At 54.2% G+C, this 17,248-nt stretch overlaps 3 protein-coding genes across 4 annotated transcripts; 2 read left to right on the top strand and 1 right to left on the bottom strand.

Annotated features, from left to right (window-relative positions):
• Positions 1–695: 695 nt before the first annotated feature.
• LOC310918950 (putative claudin-24) lies at positions 696–1,406 on the bottom strand. The gene has a single exon (XM_083878000.1). It carries the CDS (start codon positions 1,398–1,400, stop codon positions 726–728), a length of 675 nt encoding a protein of 224 aa, XP_083734126.1. The 5' UTR covers positions 1,401–1,406; the 3' UTR covers positions 696–725.
• Positions 1,407–3,593: 2,187 nt separating this feature from the next.
• Positions 3,594–5,627, top strand: LOC310918912 (G protein-activated inward rectifier potassium channel 4-like; the record flags this gene model as incomplete). Its single annotated transcript, XM_083877926.1, has 3 exons — positions 3,594–3,770; positions 3,881–5,063; positions 5,284–5,627. The coding sequence occupies 3 exons, from the start codon at positions 3,594–3,596 to the stop codon at positions 5,625–5,627; spliced, it is 1,704 nt and encodes a 567-aa protein (XP_083734052.1).
• A 1,049-nt stretch (positions 5,628–6,676) lies between these two features.
• UBE4A (ubiquitination factor E4A) lies at positions 6,677–17,247 on the top strand. 2 transcript variants are annotated; one of them, XM_083878056.1, is made up of 20 exons: positions 6,677–6,728; positions 6,852–7,016; positions 7,128–7,304; positions 7,471–7,583; positions 8,144–8,296; positions 8,408–8,567; positions 8,733–8,935; positions 9,152–9,343; positions 10,181–10,514; positions 10,784–10,910; positions 11,868–12,175; positions 12,756–12,888; positions 13,846–14,033; positions 14,118–14,218; positions 14,330–14,443; positions 15,128–15,302; positions 15,443–15,623; positions 15,839–15,986; positions 16,192–16,349; positions 16,498–17,247. In XM_083878056.1, exons 2-20 carry the CDS (start codon positions 6,893–6,895, stop codon positions 16,637–16,639), a joined length of 3,231 nt encoding a protein of 1,076 aa, XP_083734182.1. In that variant the 5' UTR covers positions 6,677–6,728; positions 6,852–6,892; the 3' UTR covers positions 16,640–17,247. The 2 variants fall into 2 exon arrangements, with proteins under 2 accessions (XP_083734182.1, XP_083734181.1); XM_083878055.1 differs by having other exon boundaries at positions 6,708–7,016.
• Position 17,248: the final 1 nt, after the last annotated feature.

Raw genomic sequence — 17,248 nt, 5'->3', positions numbered from 1 at the left:
TTGTGCACAGGTAAATGATGCAGTCAAGGAAATTTTGACACAAAGTTCCGTGGCACTTATCAGCTTTATCATCTTAGCCATGAGAAGATGAGGCTCCTGCAGGGCACGCAGTCACTGCCATCCCACCTTTGCAGCAGAAGTAGAACTTGGTGCTGCTTTGTCTCTCATTTTTCTCCTTCCCCCTTGTTTTCCATTTTTCTCTCTTTTCCTCCAGTCTTTTCTGGACAAACCAAACCATAGATGCAGCAGCAGTGCTGCCCCTTGCAACTTCCACTCTGAATCCCGCTTCTGCAAGACACAGCTGTATGTTCAGAGCACAGACACACTGTCAATGGACATGATAATTTATTGCAAGTACATCAGAGCGACACAGACATGCAAGGAAAAAGCTGCTGCACCGGCACTCAGCATTAGCCATGACAGACTTGGCTATGGGGGACTCGCCATGGATGCCAACACAGTGTCACCCATCAGTGATGGTACCACGGTGTCATCAGCAGTATGAAGTGTTGCCTGCTGCTTGCTGCCTTCCCGCACTTGCTTGGTGTGTGCTGTGGGGAAATCTGTTGCTCCTTAACAGAGAAAAAGTGAAGCAGACATGCAGAGGAAGGAGAGAAACCTGCAGAGCTGCCGTAGCAATTAACAAATCATCCTGTGAAACAAGCAGGAGCCCTCCCTGCCAGGGGAAGAGCCACGAGGTGCACAGGGCACAGCACCCTGAGGCCCTAGATGACCAAGTCTGCATTTTTGGGGTGCAGGTGCTGGCCCCCAGCCAGACCTTGTGCAGCAGGGGCCCGGCGGCAGGCAGGGGGCAGCGGCGTTGCGGTCGTCGTGGAGCGTGCGCTGCAGGCAAGGAGCAGCCCACCAGCGGCAAGGAAGGCTCCAGCAAACCACCCCAGGAAGGTGGCCTCCCCAAACTCCCACCTGGGGACGATGTCGGGGACAGTCTCGTCCCAGAAGTCGAGGACGGTGTTGTAGGCAACCCAGGAGACTGGCACCAGGGTGGTGATCCCTGCCATGCCAAGCATCACGCCCCCACCAAGCAGGAACTGCCGCTTTCGCCCAGGTTCGTCCTCGCAGACTCTCCAGCCCTCCAGCCCCAGGGCAGCAAGGAGACAGCCCAGCAGCCCCAGCCCGTTGGAGAGGCACATCAGGAGGCGAGAGATGCGCAGCTCGGGAGGCAGCGCCAGGAAGGATCCGTGAGCTTGGCATTCAACCACCCCCTCCTCCTGGGTGATGCAGACCTGCCAGAGACCCATATTCCAGACCTCCAGCTCGTTCAGGTCCAGATTGAGGTTCTTCCAGAGTGGCACGAAGGTGGTGACGCAGGAGCTGATCCATCCGAGGAGAGCCAGCAGCATCCCCCCACCCTGCGCCTTTGCCCACCAGCCCCCGGCCATGCTGTCGCCACCCCGCTAACCTCTGGGCCCAGATTAGCCGCCCTAAGCGGCGGCCGCGGGCATTAACGCTTGTGAAGCAGCGTCCGCCCGGCCGCCGACAGCGTCTGCCGCCCGGGGGGGCGAATTCAAGCCTGTTCCTCCAACGCCGGGGTGTGGCCACGGTCGTTTTTCAGCTGTTGTTGGTTTTTCCACGCTAAAAGGAGAGCCCGGCTTAGCAGGAAAAGCCGGGTGCATCCCCACGGTAACTCCGGGCTGGGTCCCGCCGGTGCCTCGCCGTGCCCGGGAGGGTTAAGCCAAAGCATGCAAATCTTCCGAGCCTTGGTCACCGCGGAGCGAGAGCCTTGGCAGGGAAAGCGACTCTTGGCAGCAGCAGCTCCAGCCTCCATGGGACACGGCTGGTACCCCAGCACAAGATGCAGGCAGCAGAGAGCCGGCATCAGGCTTTTCTCAGGAGTCAGCGCCTCGGTTGGAGGCCTTGACCCTAATTCGGTCATTAATTAAATATGCAAAGGAGCCTTTGAGAACTGCGTTGAGAATGGGGATGTCTGAGGGAGGAAGCAGGTTGCAGATGGGCCCTGCTTCTCGCAGGTGAGCATGGATCACCCAGCACTTCACCAGCAGACGAGATTCGTGGTGCTTGTGTCTGATAGGAGACACCCTGATGCAAACACAAAGCTGGGGAAAACCCATGTTACATCAGCTTGGTCTAGCGGAAGGTGTTCCAGCGGCAGGGGGTTGGAGCTGGACTGATCTTCAAGGCCCTTTCCAACCTAAACTGTTCTGGGATTCTATTAAAATTATGATAAGAAGCATCAGGAAAATCCTAAGTTTGTGCTGGCACTCGGCTCCCATCCTCCCCCACGTGCATTCCCTCCTCAGAGTCCAGCTTGCAGATTCATCTTCCCTGGGAGATTAGCGACTAATCTCTCCTTCATCCGCTGTCTTTTTTATCTGTATTGGGAGCCAGACTGGAAATTACTAAGTCCTGCTGGTCCCAGGGTCCAGCCCTGGTGACTGTCAGGAGGATCTTTGCAGGGAGCTCCCACAAGGAGGGGGCGAGGGAGCACAGACCGAGTTCAACGTGGAAGCACAGACCAGGCAGAAGAAAGGGGATGTTTTCCAGCCCTTGCTGACCATCCCATTCCTAAGAGCAGACAGGGAGCATCATCCCAAGGGCAAGAGCAGGGAAATCCGCTGGGAAACCCCTCCTGCTCCTTCCCCCAGGCACTGGGGCACCTGCTCCTTCCGATTAAATCGTCTCAAGGTAATTGTGCCTGTCATTGAGACAGATTAACGGGTGACCTTCTGCCGCTGGAGCAGGATTGGCGGCTGCCACCGTGCTCCCAGTCCTTCTTTCCCTCCCACCAGCCACGGTGGCACAGCCCGGCAGAGGATTCCCATCCACAACCAGTGGGAAGATGCCCGGCAGTGGCCGGGGCGCAGCGGGAGCCACAAGCCGAGAACGACGCCTGCCGGGCTGGCAGCCGCTCTGCCTGGACATGAGGTGAGTGTCTCCCGCACCCAGGGGTCTGGGGGGCCGGGAGGTTGGCCCGGAGAGTGACATCCTCCATCGTCGCACTGAGTACCACTGGTCCCGCTGCTCCGCAGTGGCAGGGGATGCTCGGCAGAGCCAGAGAGCAAACACTCCCACTCCATCCCCACCCCTATCCCCGCAGGTCGCTGCGCTCCGGGTTGCGTTTCCAGGACCATGACCTCCCATCACGTCTCCCCATGGACACCGGCTGGACTCAGCCTGTGCCGAGGAGCCCAGCTATGGGGTTTGCATCTCTCTCACTGGCTGTCCTTCCTCCGCACCTAGGGGCCATCAATTTCTGCTTGGAGCTTCTCAGAGAAGCGGCAGCTACCGCCACGGCCTGGGACAACTGTGGAATAGTGCCTTAAGGCGCTCACCCGGATCTTGCCGGCTGCAGGGGCTGCCTCCCGCCGGAGACGAATGCCTCCTTCCCCGGCCTTGCAATGCAATTATGGCCCCTAATGGGCTTAGCCATCTGGAGCCAGCCCGCAGGCACCCCGGCACAGCTCCGGAGTCCCCCCAGACCGTGGTCCCTGGGGATGCGGAGAGGGGCCGGAGCCCTAAACTGCTTTCCGTGTCCCAAATAACTCCCCGCTTTGTCTCCCCCTTGGCAGGACCTCGCGCCCAGCCCGGGGCTGAGCCCTCGCCCCGGCGCCGCCATGGTGCTCCCCTACGCCCGCAACAGCGGCGGCGCCGGCGGCTGGTTGGCCCCCGAGGAGCCCCGCGGCCGCAGCAACTCCATCCCCCCGGCGCAGACCCCCACTGCCAAGCACATGCTGGCCTACCTGCCCCGGCCACCCACCGACACCAGCCGGTACGGCACCTTCCCCCAGAAGGTATGGCTCGCGCCGAGGCTCTGGGGCATCCTCTGCACATGATGCCGCCTGGTGCTCGCGGTTGTTGTCAGAGGCGATTTCTCACCGACGGACTCCTTTCCCCCCCGCAGCCCGATCTCCCGGCCGTCCCCGGGGCTCTGGTGGAGGACAGCGGGCAGCAAGCCGCCGCCACGACTGCCAAGAGAGGCACCGGGATGCCAAACTACCCATCTGCACCCCGTCACAGCAGCTTTGTCCCTGGTGAGCTGCCCCTGCCGCCGAGCCGTGGGAGCCTGACCACCCAGCACCACCGTGGCCGGCCGTCCTGGTGCCCACCACCTGCCTCACAAGAGCCGGGTGCCCGCTTGTACCCACTGCACGCACTGAGCGTGGCAAACATCCCCAACTCACGCGGCAGGACCTCTGCCCGCAGCTCCACCGTTCCCACTCCAGAGGGGCTGCAAGGCCGGCGCTGCAAGCTGCTGGAGGAGGACAGCCCCATGGTCCAGGCCGGCAAGCGGCAGCGCCAGCGCTATGTGACAAAAGTGGGCAAGTGCCAGGTGAATCTGGGCAACATCCAGGACAAGAAGAGGTTCCTCTCAGACATCTTCACCACCATTGTAGACCTCAAGTACCGCTGGTTCCTCTTTGTCTTCATGATGTGCTACATCATCACCTGGGTGGTCTTTGGCTTCATCTACTTCTTGGACGCTTGGGTGCGGGGTGACATTGGGCACCAGGGTGATCCGGAGTGGCAGGCATGCATAGAGAATGTGGATGGCTTTGTCTCTGCCTTACTCCTCTCCGTGGAAAGCCAGCGGACCATTGGCTATGGCACTCGGATGGTAACAGCCAATTGTGCGGAGGGCGTCATTCTTTTGATAGCACAGTCCATCGTGGGTTCCATGATTGATGCCATGATGGTTGGCTGCATGTTTGTTAAGATCTCCCGGCCCAAGAAGCGTGCCCAGACCCTCATCTTCAGCAAGAACTGCGTCATCTCCTGCCGAGATGAGAAGCTCTGCCTGATGTTTCGTGTTGGGGACCTGCGGGAAAGCCACATGGTGGATGCCAAGATCCGGGCAAAGCTGATCAAGTCCCGTCAGACAGCCGAGGGGGAGTTCATCCCCCTGGAGCAGTCAGAACTGAACCTGGGCTATGACACAGGGGAGGACCGTCTATTCCTGGTGGAGCCCCAGATCATCTGCCACGTCATCAACCGTCACAGCCCTTTCTGGGACATGTCAGCTGAGTCACTGCGTCGGGACCAGTTTGAAATCATCATCATCCTCGAGGGCATCGTGGAAGCCACAGGCAAGTGGTCTGGGAGGGTCAGGGTAGAGAGGGGTGGCTCCCCTGGGGTCTTGGAGATGCTGGGCAAACCTGGGCCCAGGAGTGACATCTGGGCAAAAGATGCTCAGGGTCAAAACTGTCTCCAGTGGGCCATGGGTGATGCAGAGCTGGAAGCTCCTCGTTAGGCAGCAGGGGGCTCATTGTGGCGCCCTGGCACAGCTCAGCCATTGTCTTGCCGCAGGAATGACGTGCCAAGCCCGCACCTCCTACACGGAGGACGAGATCCTCTGGGGATACCGCTTTGAGCCCTGCATGTCCCTGGAGAAAGGCGCGTTCCAGGTGGACTACAGCCGCTTTGAGATGACCTTTGAGGTGCAGACGCCAGCGGCCAGCGCCAAGGAGCTGCACGAGCTGAAGGAGCTGGAGCAGCAGGAACACTCCACACTCAGCCTCTACTGGGACCACCTCCTGCAGCCCTGCGTGCTGCCAGGACCCAGCGAGGACACGTTTGTGGGGATGAGTGTCCCTGGCAGCGTGGCTGAGGGCATCCGGCATGAGCCACCAGAGCGGGAATTCCCTGCCTGAGCTGCTCCAGGGACCATGAGACGGGCCACCCAGCTGTGCCCCAGCCCAGTTGGTGCCCGTGCATGCCCCACACCAACAGTGCCATAGCCCACCCTCCTCTGGGGGCTGAGCCCTTGTGCCCTCACCCCCCGTGTTCCCTCAGCTGCAGCCACAGGGCATTATTTTTGTTAAGTTGTTCTTTTGTAAGAAGGAATACAAGGCATAACTAGTTGGGCAAGTAAAAGCTGTTCATGACAAAGACACTCAACTTTCAGCCACGTTTTTTCTGGAGGAACCCTTGGGAGGCTGGACAAAGAAGAGGAAGAGGCCAGAGCCCCCCAGTGCCATGGGCTCAGTCCTGCACCACCCCACAGACTCTGACATAGCCCCATGCCCCCCAACACCCCAAACTGCACCACCCCCCACCCCCACCCCCGCCTGACTTGGTGCCTCAGGACTCCCCCAGCATGGAAATGAGGTCAGCCCAGCACAGAAGGGATGGATGGGGGGGTGTAATATAAACATGTACATCAGTGTTCCTTCATCACACTCCCCTGTAGCCCTAGCCCAAATCCCCTACAAAAATAAAACTCCTTGCACAAGTTTAAAAAAAAAAAAAAAAAAAAAAAAAAAAAAAAAAAAAAAAAAAAAAACCACCTGCAAACAAATGTTTGAAGGTGCAAAGTTAATAAGGGTCAATATGCACAATGATTCGATATAAAATCGTGATTTGCCTATTAAGCAGTTGATTTACATATTTTTAATGTTAAATATTAAAATACAGGCCACTGGGCGAATAACAAACACAAGCTCGCTTATCGCACAGGTGGTTGCGTTTCACAGCACGGGACACGCTCGGGTCCCACTGAGCCGGGACGGATTCATGTCCCTTTCCCTCTCCCGGTCCCTGTCCCTGTCCCATTCACTGTCCCTGTCTCGGTCCCCGTCCCCGTCCCAGCAGGCCGCAGGTGTCGTTCTCCCTCCCGGTTGCCAGGAGTCGCTGCCGCCGCTCCCCCCGCGCTTCCTAAGTTCCACCTTCCAGTGCTTCACTTCCGGCGCGTCGCGGTGACTTCAAGTTCTGTGCGACGCTGTGACGCGCTGAGCTCTCCGGCGGCGGCCGAGGTGGGAGCGGAGGGGCCGGAGCGGGAGTCGGAGTGGGAGCGGGTTGGGACTGGATCCTCCGCACCGAGCGAGACGAGCCCGCCGCGTCCAAGGGAGCGGGCCTGACGGCGAACCTCCCCGCAGCCTTGTCCCGGCTCACCCGTATGGCGTGGCCCTGAAGGGAGATGACCGACCAGGAGAACAACAATAGCATCTCCAGCAACCCCTTTGCCGCCCTCTTCGGTTCCGTCGCTGCCGCCAAGCACTTCGCCACAGTCCAGAAGCAGCAGCAGCTACGGCAGCTGACAGGTGGGGAGGTCGAGGCTGACCCTGGGGCAGGGGCTGGCCCTTGGGGAGGGGGTGAGGCGGTCCGCTTGGGCAGGGGCTGTCCCCCGAGATGCTGAAGGCTCTGTCATGCAGGCGAGGAGACGTCCATCAGCCAGGATGACTCCGACAACAGTGTTTCCGAGAGCCTGGACGACTGCGACTATTCGGTGGCTGAGATCAGCCGCTCATTCCGCTCTCAGAGAGAGCTCTGCGAGCAGCTCAACATCAACCACATGATCCAGAGGATCTTCCTCATCACCTTGGACAACAGTGAGCTCGGGAATCCCCCGGTCTGGCAGGGGGTGCGGTACAGGCTGGGGCAGCACTGCTGAGAGGGGCCAGTGCCTCGTGCAGCAGCTGGGGCTGTGCTAGGGGCAGGTCCTGCCTCCAGGTTCCCCATCCACGTGGGTGGAACAGGTCCCTTTGCCCTTTCCAGGTGACCCCAGCATGAAGAGTGGGAATGGGATCCCGGCACGCTGTGTCTACCTGGAGGAAATGGCCACTGACCTGGATGACCAGGACTGGCTGGACATGGACAATGTGGAGCAGGTAGGAACACCTGCTTGGGGCCATCTGCAGGCTCTGTTTTCTCAGAATGTAGATACAATGTATCACAAGTCCTTTTCCAAAACCTGGCGCGAAGCTGCCACTCGATGTTTTGCTGGAAACGTCCGCAAGATTTTTGGGATACGATACTGAGAAAAGTGTAGAATTTGGGGAATCCAGCCCTTCCTCCTGGACGCTGCAGCAGTTTGCTGCTCTGCAGGTCTGTGTGGGTGGGAAAGGGAACAAAAACCAGAGAACTCAGTCAACAATGTCCATGCACACACTCATCTTCATTTGCAGCTGTATCGGTCATTCCTGCTGAGGATTTCAGTGGAAATGGTTTCTTTTGGGGGTACTATTATTGCATGAAGAACTAGAGGATTTGCTTAGGCCAGAAGCAGCTGAGGGTTCTCACTCCAGCACTCTGTTACTTAATGAAGGATAGAGAGAGCTCTTCCCAGCAGGAATCAATTAGCCTCTGTATGGTGTGGAGCTTCCTCTTCTGAAGGGATCAGCTCTGTGCTGGGGCTGTGTCACTGTACCCCATCTCTGCTGGTGCCCAGGCCCTGTTCACCCGTCTGCTGCTGCCGGAGCCCGGGAGCCACTTGATCCACATGACCTCTGCCAGCACCCAGAACCTCTCGGCTGACCGTGATGCTGGGGAGAGGCAGATCCTGCGCTACCTCTATGCCTGCTTCCGCAGAGCACGGGAAGAGGTGGGCACAGGCTGCTGAGGAGGAAAGCAGCTCAGTCACTCCAGCTGTGGAGTGACTGAGCTAAAGTTGTAATGACCAGGGCCGCAACACTGCCTTCTTCTCCTTCCTCAGATAACCAAGGTCCCAGAAAATCTTCTGCCCTTCGCAGTGCGCTGCCGCAACTTGACAGTGTCAAACACTCGTACTGTCCTTCTCACCCCGGAGATTTACGTCAACCAGAACGTGTATGAGCAGCTGGTGGACCTGATGCTGGAGACACTGCGAGGGGCACGTAAGTGTGGCCAGGTGTGCCACTGCCTCAGTGCTTCGAGGCTGCCCTGGAGCATCATTGAGCTGGGTGAAGCATTGGCTCCCCTTGCTGCTGAAAGAGGGGGTCGTATTTGGGTCAGTTTGGCTGTTGGAGCACTGTAAGTGACGGCCTTGTATCTCCTGCCAGAGTTCGAAGACGTGACCGAGTTCCTTGAGGAGGTAATAGAAGCCTTAACGATGGATGAGGAGGTGCGGACATTTGGAGAGGTCATGGTTCCTGTGTTTGACATTCTGTTGGGGAGAATGAAGGACCTGGACCTCTGCCAGATCCTGCTGTACACATACCTCGATGTGCTCCTCTACTTCACAAAGCAGAAGGATATAGCAAAGGTGGGTGCCTTGGCTTAGGCAGGAGCTTTTTGCAGAGATACATTTACAAGACCTCATCTGCAGAGGCCAAACCAGCAGTGTGGTGTAACAACACCCAATGTGTGTAGTCATACCCCTCCTCTCCCTTCTCATAGCCTGCCACAAACCCATCAGTTTGTTGGGTTTTTTTTACTGGGATTTTGGAATACAGTCAGCATGTCCTGATGTGTTCCCCAGGTTTTTGCAGGCTACATCCAGCCCAAGGATCCTAGCAATGGACAGATGTACCAGAAGACTTTGCTTGGTGCCATTTTAAATATCTCCTGCTTGTTGAAGACCCCTGGAGTGGTGGAGAACCATGGCTACTTTCTAAATCCATCTCGATCCAGCCCACAAGAGATTAAAGTGCAGGAATCCAATATCCATCAGGTGGGAGAAGTGGGGCAGCTCTGAGGCCTGTTAGTGGCCTTTCATTGCCTGAGGGTTCAAGGCATGGTATGGGGCCTTGAGTTCCACTACTGGTTCAGGAATAGCCTGGCTTGCAACTAGGCACGTCCCAAAAGTGTTTTGAATTCTCCCGTGGGAGCATGGAAACAGTTTTGCTAGCTGCCTTGGATGGTTGTAACCTAAGTCTTTGTGTCTTATCAAAGTTGCTTGAGCTTTTGGAAAAAGGATGGGTGGTACTAGTGGAACAGACATCAGTAACTTGATGTGCTACCCAGAGATTATCTACTTCAGGTGTTGGAATCACCAGGGAGTAGTTTTCAGTGCCTGTCCTGTAATTAAAACACAGTTTGATTCCCCAGTTGAGAAAGTAACAGGCAACATTTTCTCTCATTGTACAAGTAAACTTCTTCCTCAGAGGAATACCATTAGGAATGTTCCAGTAAGTCAGTAAGTCAGGAGTGAAACATGAGGATGCCGGATATAAATACAGGAGTGAACTGGGGTGTAGAAGTCATCCCTGAGAGGGGTTTTCCCACTCAAGAGTTCTTTCAGGGTGTCAAAAACAGGCAAAGAATTTTGGATTTATTCCATATGAGAACAAATTTTGCTAGCTGTGCTTTTGAGGACATCCCTAATTGTTTGCTGCGAGCCTGAGGATCTGATCTACTCATAACACCTGTGTGCGATGGGTGATTCATGGAGTGTCCTGAGGAGCAGGACATGGTCTGGAGTCAGAAAGGGTCTGATAGCAGTAACATCAGAGAGGCAAAAGAACAACCCCCAAGGACTCATTCAACTGTGTTTTGTTTCCTGTAACAGTTCATGGCCCAGTTCCATGAGAAGATCTACCAGATGCTGAAGAATCTGTTGCAGTTGTCACCAGAGACAAAGCACAGGATTCTCTCCTGGCTGGGAAACTGCCTCCATGCGAATGCGGGTCGCACCAAAATTTGGGCTAACCAGATGCCGGAGATTTTCTTCCAGATGTACGCCTCAGATGCCTTCTTCCTCAACTTGGGGGCTGCCCTTCTGAAGCTGTGCCAGCCCTTCTGCAAACCCAGATCTCCAAAGCTGCTAACCTTCAACCCTACCTACTGTGCTCTGAAGGAGCTGAACGAAGAGGAGAGAAAGAGCAAGAACGTACACATGAAAGGTACACCTAAACTTTGGGGGCTAAGGGAATGGGAAAGGGGATCTCCTCAGGTCCCCACTTTACCCAGTAGTGACCTCTCAGTGGGTGCCATTAGGGTTAGGGTAGAATTAAAAGTGTGACTAGAGAGGAGCAAGAAGAGAGCCGAACACAAATAAAACACTGTCAGCATCACCAGGAGCCCTTTTGTGTCCTCAGGAGGGATCCTCTCAAGCCCTCTCCTCACCAGCACTGCTGGGTAGGACCTGATGCAGAGATGCTTTTCCTTACAGGTTTGGAAAAAGAAACATGTTTAATCCCTGCTCCGAGTGAGCAAGAGCCACAGTTTGCAAACAGCTACAACCTGGTGACAGAAAACCTGGTGCTCACGCAGTATACCCTGCACTTGGGGTTTCACAGGTACTTGCTTTCAGTTCCCCTGGGACTGTTTTCTACCCGTGTGCAGCTATGGACATTTCAGTAAGTACTCTGAACACAGGGTGGCCAGCTAAGGTGCTGCTTGAACTTCAGCCTGACTGACTGCAGGAAGAAATTTTGCTCACATTTTTGCTAATCAGGACACACTCAGGCTTTAAACAATCATTGTGGATTTTGGTTCTCAAATCCGCTTGGCCTTTCTGCAAGTGTTTTATTCTAATAAAGGAGTCTAACAGGTTCCATGTTACTTATAGACACCAACAGCCAAGTGCTGGGTATTTGTAGGTCGCTCCATTCCCCTCTCCCCTTGGGGCAGGAGCTGCTGTCACCTCCCTTCACTACAAGAGAGCATCCAGGTAGCAGAGCGCCTGCCCACTGGGAGTGACCTAAACACTCTGAAAGCTGGGCTGTATTTGAAGCATCAAATGTGAGGTAGCTGTCAGCTTCTAGGACAGGATTTTCTGGACACCAAAACACTGTTTTGTGTGGCTTCCCTCTGCAAATCGTTGCTTAGATACTGTGAGGTCATGGCCGATCCAAGCAGAGTCCCCTTCTGGTTTATTCTCTAAATATAGACATTGACAAAAAAGTTATTATGCGAGTGGCTCGTTGCTGGGAAACAGAAGTGTCACCTCACAGTTGTCTCTGGGCCATGTTGGATCCCTGACGTCAGTGACCCAAGGGAGCTCAGTGCTGCAGAGGGCTCTGCCATGTCCCCAGGCCACTCTGTGGGTGCCATGGTCCCACACAGGGTCTTGTGCCCTCCCAGGTCCTGCCAGGCCTTTCCCCAAGGCTTCCCATTGCCAGAGCACCAGAGTACCCATAGGAAATTATCTGAATCCACTAGCACAGAAAGTCTCCCACCAGCTTCTGCATTGGTGAAGCAGGATGTCTGTCTGTCTGTCTCCTTAGCCCCTCCTTGCCTCCTTTCCTGGGCAGGTTGCACGACCAGATGGTAAAGATAAACCAAAGCCTTCACCGCCTGCAAGTGGCATGGCGAGAAGCTCAGCAGAGCTCCAGCCCCGCTGCTGACAGCCTCAGGGAGCAGTTTGAGCGCCTGATGACCATCTATCTCTCCACCAAGACGGCGATGACAGAACCGCAGATGCTGCAGAACTGCCTGAACCTGCAGGTGTCCATGGCAGTGCTGCTGGTGCAGCTGGCTGTGGGGAACCATGGGACGGAGCCACTGGAGCTGACCTTCCCGTTGCCGGAGGTGGAGCACAGTGCACTGGCCTACGTGCCAGGTGAAGCCACGGGTCCTGCTGGGGGTCTGTGCCAACACCTGCCATACATGAGCACTGGAAGAGCTGCCTGAGCAAGTGCTTCCCTGTCCAGGGCAGGACATGGTGCCACCACTGACATTGTGCAGAATGTTCTTTCTGAAGAGGATGACTCTTAGAAAATTTGGGGCTCTTTGAGGGGCTATACTTAGGGTAGTGAAGCTACTGACCTTTTAAAAGTCCTACTCATTGGCAAGTGGCAAGTTCCACATTGATTCAGTGTTTTCTCTATGTGTAAACTCTTTCTTCTGGGGCCTGCTTCAGGATTCTTCCCTTGGGGTTGTGTAAGAGTGTGTCATCAGCAGACAAATGCTGGATTCACCCCACAAATGACCTGACCTCTGGGAGGGAAGAGGGGAAGTGAATCCCAGGTGTTACTCATGCCATCAGGCTGGGCATCCTTCTCCATGGCAGGTTCTAATGCAGCTTGTTAATTACCAGTACTTAATCAGCATCAGGGTGATGAGGGGAGAGTGGATGGGAGGCTGGAAGAGGGCAAGGTGAGCTACCTCGGGAGGAGCTCAGCTACCATCTCTGTTTGCAGAGTTCTTTGCTGATAATTTGGGTGACTTCTTCATTTTCCTGCGGCGTTTTGCTGATGACATCTTGGAAACTTCTGCTGATTCCCTGGAGCACATCCTTCACTTTGTTACTGTTTTCATGGGTGATGTGGAGAGGTAGGTGCAGCCCTGGGTGCTTGTTGCAAAAAGCCCAGGGTGATCAAGCAAGTAGAAATTGCAGAGCTGTCTTGAGGCTTGGTTTGTGCAGCTGCGAGCAGTTTGATCTTTTTGGAACAGCTGAAATCTGCCTGCAGGAGGCACAAAGGCAACAAAGGCCTACCTGGAGGCCACAGGCTTCATGCAAGATTCAAATGGGATTTGGTACTTAAATATGTGTGTTTGATTGTATGATGCAGAAACCTCATCAGCTACAGCCATTTTGTACTTGTTAGAGGAAGCTCTTGGGATTGATCTGTTGGAGGTGTCTCTGTGATGTCCAGTGAACAGAACTGAGTAGTCCTATTGGTCTTCCTGATAAGACATCACCCTGATTTCTGTATTTCGGCTGTTCATTCATTTACACTTGTGTAAAAGCAGTGAGCTCCTGACAGCAGCAGATGGAGATTTCCTGCGGTAGGCCGCTCTCATTTTTCCTGCTTCTGGCAGTCCCCTACAGCGTCACCTGGGGCAGGTGGTTTGGCTTCTGCAGGTGAAGAGGTATACTCTGACCTCAGTGCTTGGTGCTGGACAGGAGATGCAGCAGGTGAAGCACTTGGATTTGCAGGGTAAAAAGAAAGCAGGTCCATGGGCAGTAGGCAAACAGCTGGGATAACTGGTGGGGTTTCCTCAGGAGCTCCAGCTGACAAGCAGGCATTGGGCTTTAAGTGAGAGAGCTGCTGTGGGAGGGGTGAGAGCAGCATCTTGACTGTTTCCACACTCTCTGGCTTCTGCCTGAGATTCCACTGTGGCATCGAGTCCATGCAAGTGAGTGCTCACCCAGGCCTGGCTTTCCAGATGGTCTGCAGCAATCAGGCACGTAAGCATGAATAAGCACAGCTCATGGAGTGATTGCTGAACAGTTCCATTCTGCACCATGCCCATCCCATCCTGGATTTGCTTTGCTTTCTCTTGCAGGATGAAAAATCCTCACCTGCGAGCCAAGCTGGCTGAAGTGTTGGAGGCTGTGATGCCTCACTTGGATCAAGCTCAGAACCCACTCGTCTCGAGTGTGTTTCATCGCAAGCGAGTGTTCTGCTCTTACCAGCATGCTGCCCACTTGGCTGAGGCACTCATCAAAGTCTTTGTGGATATCGAGTTTACGGGTAAGCACAGAATGGAAGAGTTGTGTTCCCTGTGTAGCACCTGGAGGGACTGTCCACTTGAAAGGTTCTTTGACTTGTGCCCAGGTGACCCACACCAGTTTGAACAGAAGTTCAACTACCGCCGTCCCATGTATCCCATCCTGAGGTACATGTGGGACACTGATTCCTACCGGGACAGCATAAAGGTGAGGCAAGAGGTGCATGTGTGAGTGGACAGCTCACATGAGGGTCACATGGGTCCATGTCTTGCCATTGGGGCTCTGCTGCTGAATTCGCTTCTGTCCCTTTCCTTGCAGGCTCTGGCTGATTATGCCTCAGAGAACTTGGAAGCAATGAATCCCCCTCTCTTCTTGCGCTTCCTTAACCTGCTCATGAACGATGCCATTTTCCTGTTGGATGAAGCCATACAGGTAGGGCTGAGCTCGCGTTCCATCAGCATCACATAAACAAGTTCTCACTTCCTTGGTACAATACAGACCTCCAGAACAGGGCCAGTTTGCCTGGCCCTGCCTGGTAAGTCTCTGCAGTAGGTACTATGCAGGAAACAATCCCAAGATGGTGTGGCCAATGCCCTGGGAGGAGGGATGAAGGCAGGAGGAAGGGTCTGGGGCCCTGTCTGTGGGTTACCCTTCCTTCCTTTGGGTTCAGGAGGCAGCTCAGAACCAAGAGGGGCAAAAGGGCTTTTTCAGATCCAAAAGGAAGGACACTGGGAAATCTTACCGTTGCTAATCTGGATACACTCAGGCTTTAAACAATCACTATGGGTTTTCATTCTCAAATCCCTTTGGCCTTTCTGCAAGTGTTTTGTCCTAATAAAGGCCTTTCGTCTCCAGGCAGTTCTCCTTTGGGATTACAAGAGAATTCCAGGTGCCCTCATGTCCCTGGTGTGTGTTGAATGTCTCTCCACTCCTTTCAGAGCTTCTGTTGCTGCTAGAAAGGACATTTTTGGGGAGCTATTGCCTGCCAGAGAAGTGATTGCTGGAAGGCCAGCAGATAAAATGGGTGATATGGATGTTGCCCAACTGGTTTTGAGCGTTTCTGGACCTCCTTGGCATCATCACCCACCCAAATACTCCATGTGTTCTGTCTTGCAGTACCTCAGCAAGATCAAAGTTCAGCAGATTGAGAAGGACCGAGGTGAGTGGGACAGCCTGTCCCCAGAGGCTCGCCGCGAGAAGGAGTCCAGCCTGCAGATGTTTGGTCAGCTGGCACGTTTCCACAACATCATGTCCAATGAAACCATTGGCACGCTGGCTTTTCTGACTTCAGGTAGGCAAAGTGGCCCCTCTTGCCTGCCAAGACCTACAGAAGAGCCCTGCCAGGGAGTGAGCAGGCAGGAACTTGGTTTCAGTGTGGTCAGATCAGGATGGAATTGCTGTGAATCTGCAAACTGTTGTTTTCCTTTCCAGAAATCAAGTCTCTGTTTGTGCATCCTTTCCTTGCCGAGCGCATCATCTCCATGCTCAACTACTTCCTGCAACACCTGGTTGGGCCTAAAATGGGAGCTTTGAAGGTGAAGGATTTCAGTGAGTTTGACTTCAAGCCACAGCAGCTCGTGTCTGACATCTGCACCATCTACCTAAACCTTGGGTAGGTGACGAGGGGAATGAGTCTGTCGGTGGCAGAAGCCATGCAGGAGGCATCTTGGTGATACTGGGGGAAAAATCCTTAGTTACACTCGAGCTTTTCTTTAGCTTTGAGTTCTTTGCTATGAGAATGTGGCTGCCATGGGGACATGAGGACTGTTTTGCAGCCCTGATAAATGGGGATTCTTAAACCTTTCTCTCATGTAATGTGTGGTGCAGGGATGAAGAAAACTTCTGTGCCACAGTCCCCAAGGATGGCCGCTCCTACTCACCAATGCTCTTTGCCCAGACTGTGCGGGTTCTGAAGAAGATTAACAAGCCTGGCAACATGATAGTGTCTTTTAGTAACCTGGCTGAGAGGATCAAGGTGAGCACTGGAGAGAATTTAACATACAAAAAAGATAGAGCTGGTTCCCTGTGTCCCTTTCCTTCTGTCTATTGCTTCATCTCTGCTGTGGAGTTGGATTTCTGGGAGTGGAGCTTTGTCCGAGGTCCAGGTGGGGCAGCTGGGAAGATTCTGGTTTTTAAAGAACAGGGAGGCCAAATCCCTCAAAGCCATGTGTGCTCCCTAGTCTCTTGCAGACCGGCAGCAGCAGGAAGAGGAGACATACGCAGATGCCTGTGATGAATTCCTAGATCCAATTATGAGCACTCTGATGTCAGACCCTGTGATCCTGCCCTCCTCCCGTGTCACCGTGGACCGATCAACTATAGCCCGACACCTCCTCAGGTGTGCAGCACAGCCCTTATACCTAGATATTTTTGGGGATCTATTTCACATATCCAATGACTCTTCCTGGCCTTTTTTTTTTTTTTTTTTTTTTTAATCTCTAGCACCAGGAGTGTCCAAATAATCTCCTTGATGTTTTATCTTTCAGCGATCAGACAGATCCTTTCAACCGGAGTCCCCTCACTATGGACCAGATCAGACCAAACACAGAGCTAAAAGAGAAGATCCAGCGATGGCTTGCAGAGAGGAAAAAGCAGAAGGAGGAGCAGCTGGAGGATACATTGAACTAAAAAACAGGATCTCATCTCAAAACCTCTAGTGATGGGCGAGATCACAGCCATTAAGGTGGCTGGAGCTGCCACCCTAATGACAACCACATTTAGTGCATTGCCACCACCTTTGGAGTCTCTCTTAAGACCTTCCCTGCCAGCCCTTGTTCTCCCTTTTCCTTTCAAGACTCTCTTTTTAATACTAAGACTTTCCACTGCACTACAGCTTTGAGCCTCAGCCTCGGGAGAAGAACACAGCCTCCTCATGATGTGGTGCCCTGGCCCTCTATTACCTGCTCTTTGTGTTGGCCACTTTCTTTTCCAGCAACACCAAAAGTCTCCCTCTGTTCTGTGTTTAAACTGTAACCATGTTTCACTTGGTGAAAGTAATGCTGCCAGCCGTTCCCAGAGTGGCATGGGGAGATCAACAGGAGGGGGACGTTTTGCCAACTTTTATGTGTCAGGGGTGTAGCAGAGTTTACTTCCCCAATGAGCGTTGGGAATGGCGGGCATTGGAAATTAAACATAGAGATAATCTTAGAGCTGGTGGTGGAGGTGTGGCAGTGCCGGGAGTTGTAGAAAAGCCTCTTTGGGCTCGATGCGGGGACAGGCGTGGTCTCGGCACTGCGC

This window comes from Zosterops lateralis (genome assembly GCF_965231275.1).
Source record: "Zosterops lateralis genome assembly, chromosome: 25".
Lineage (NCBI taxonomy): Eukaryota > Metazoa > Chordata > Aves > Passeriformes > Zosteropidae > Zosterops > Zosterops lateralis.
This window is presented reverse-complemented; position numbering and strand designations above follow the sequence as displayed.

What these genes read in the sequence shown, in the direction of transcription:
- LOC310918950 (XM_083878000.1), bottom strand. Translation starts at nt 1,400, where the DNA reads ATGGCCGGGGGCTGGTGGGCAAAGGCGCAGGGTGGGGGGATGCTGCTG.
- UBE4A (XM_083878056.1), top strand. Translation starts at nt 6,893, where the DNA reads ATGACCGACCAGGAGAACAACAATAGCATCTCCAGCAACCCCTTTGCC. An exon ending in CAAGAACGTACACATGAAAG is followed by an intron (nt 10,515 to 10,783) that starts GTACACCTAAAC and finishes TTTTCCTTACAG; the next exon opens with GTTTGGAAAAAGAAACATGT. An exon ending in ACCTGGCTGAGAGGATCAAG is followed by an intron (nt 15,987 to 16,191) that starts GTGAGCACTGGA and finishes TGTGCTCCCTAG; the next exon opens with TCTCTTGCAGACCGGCAGCA.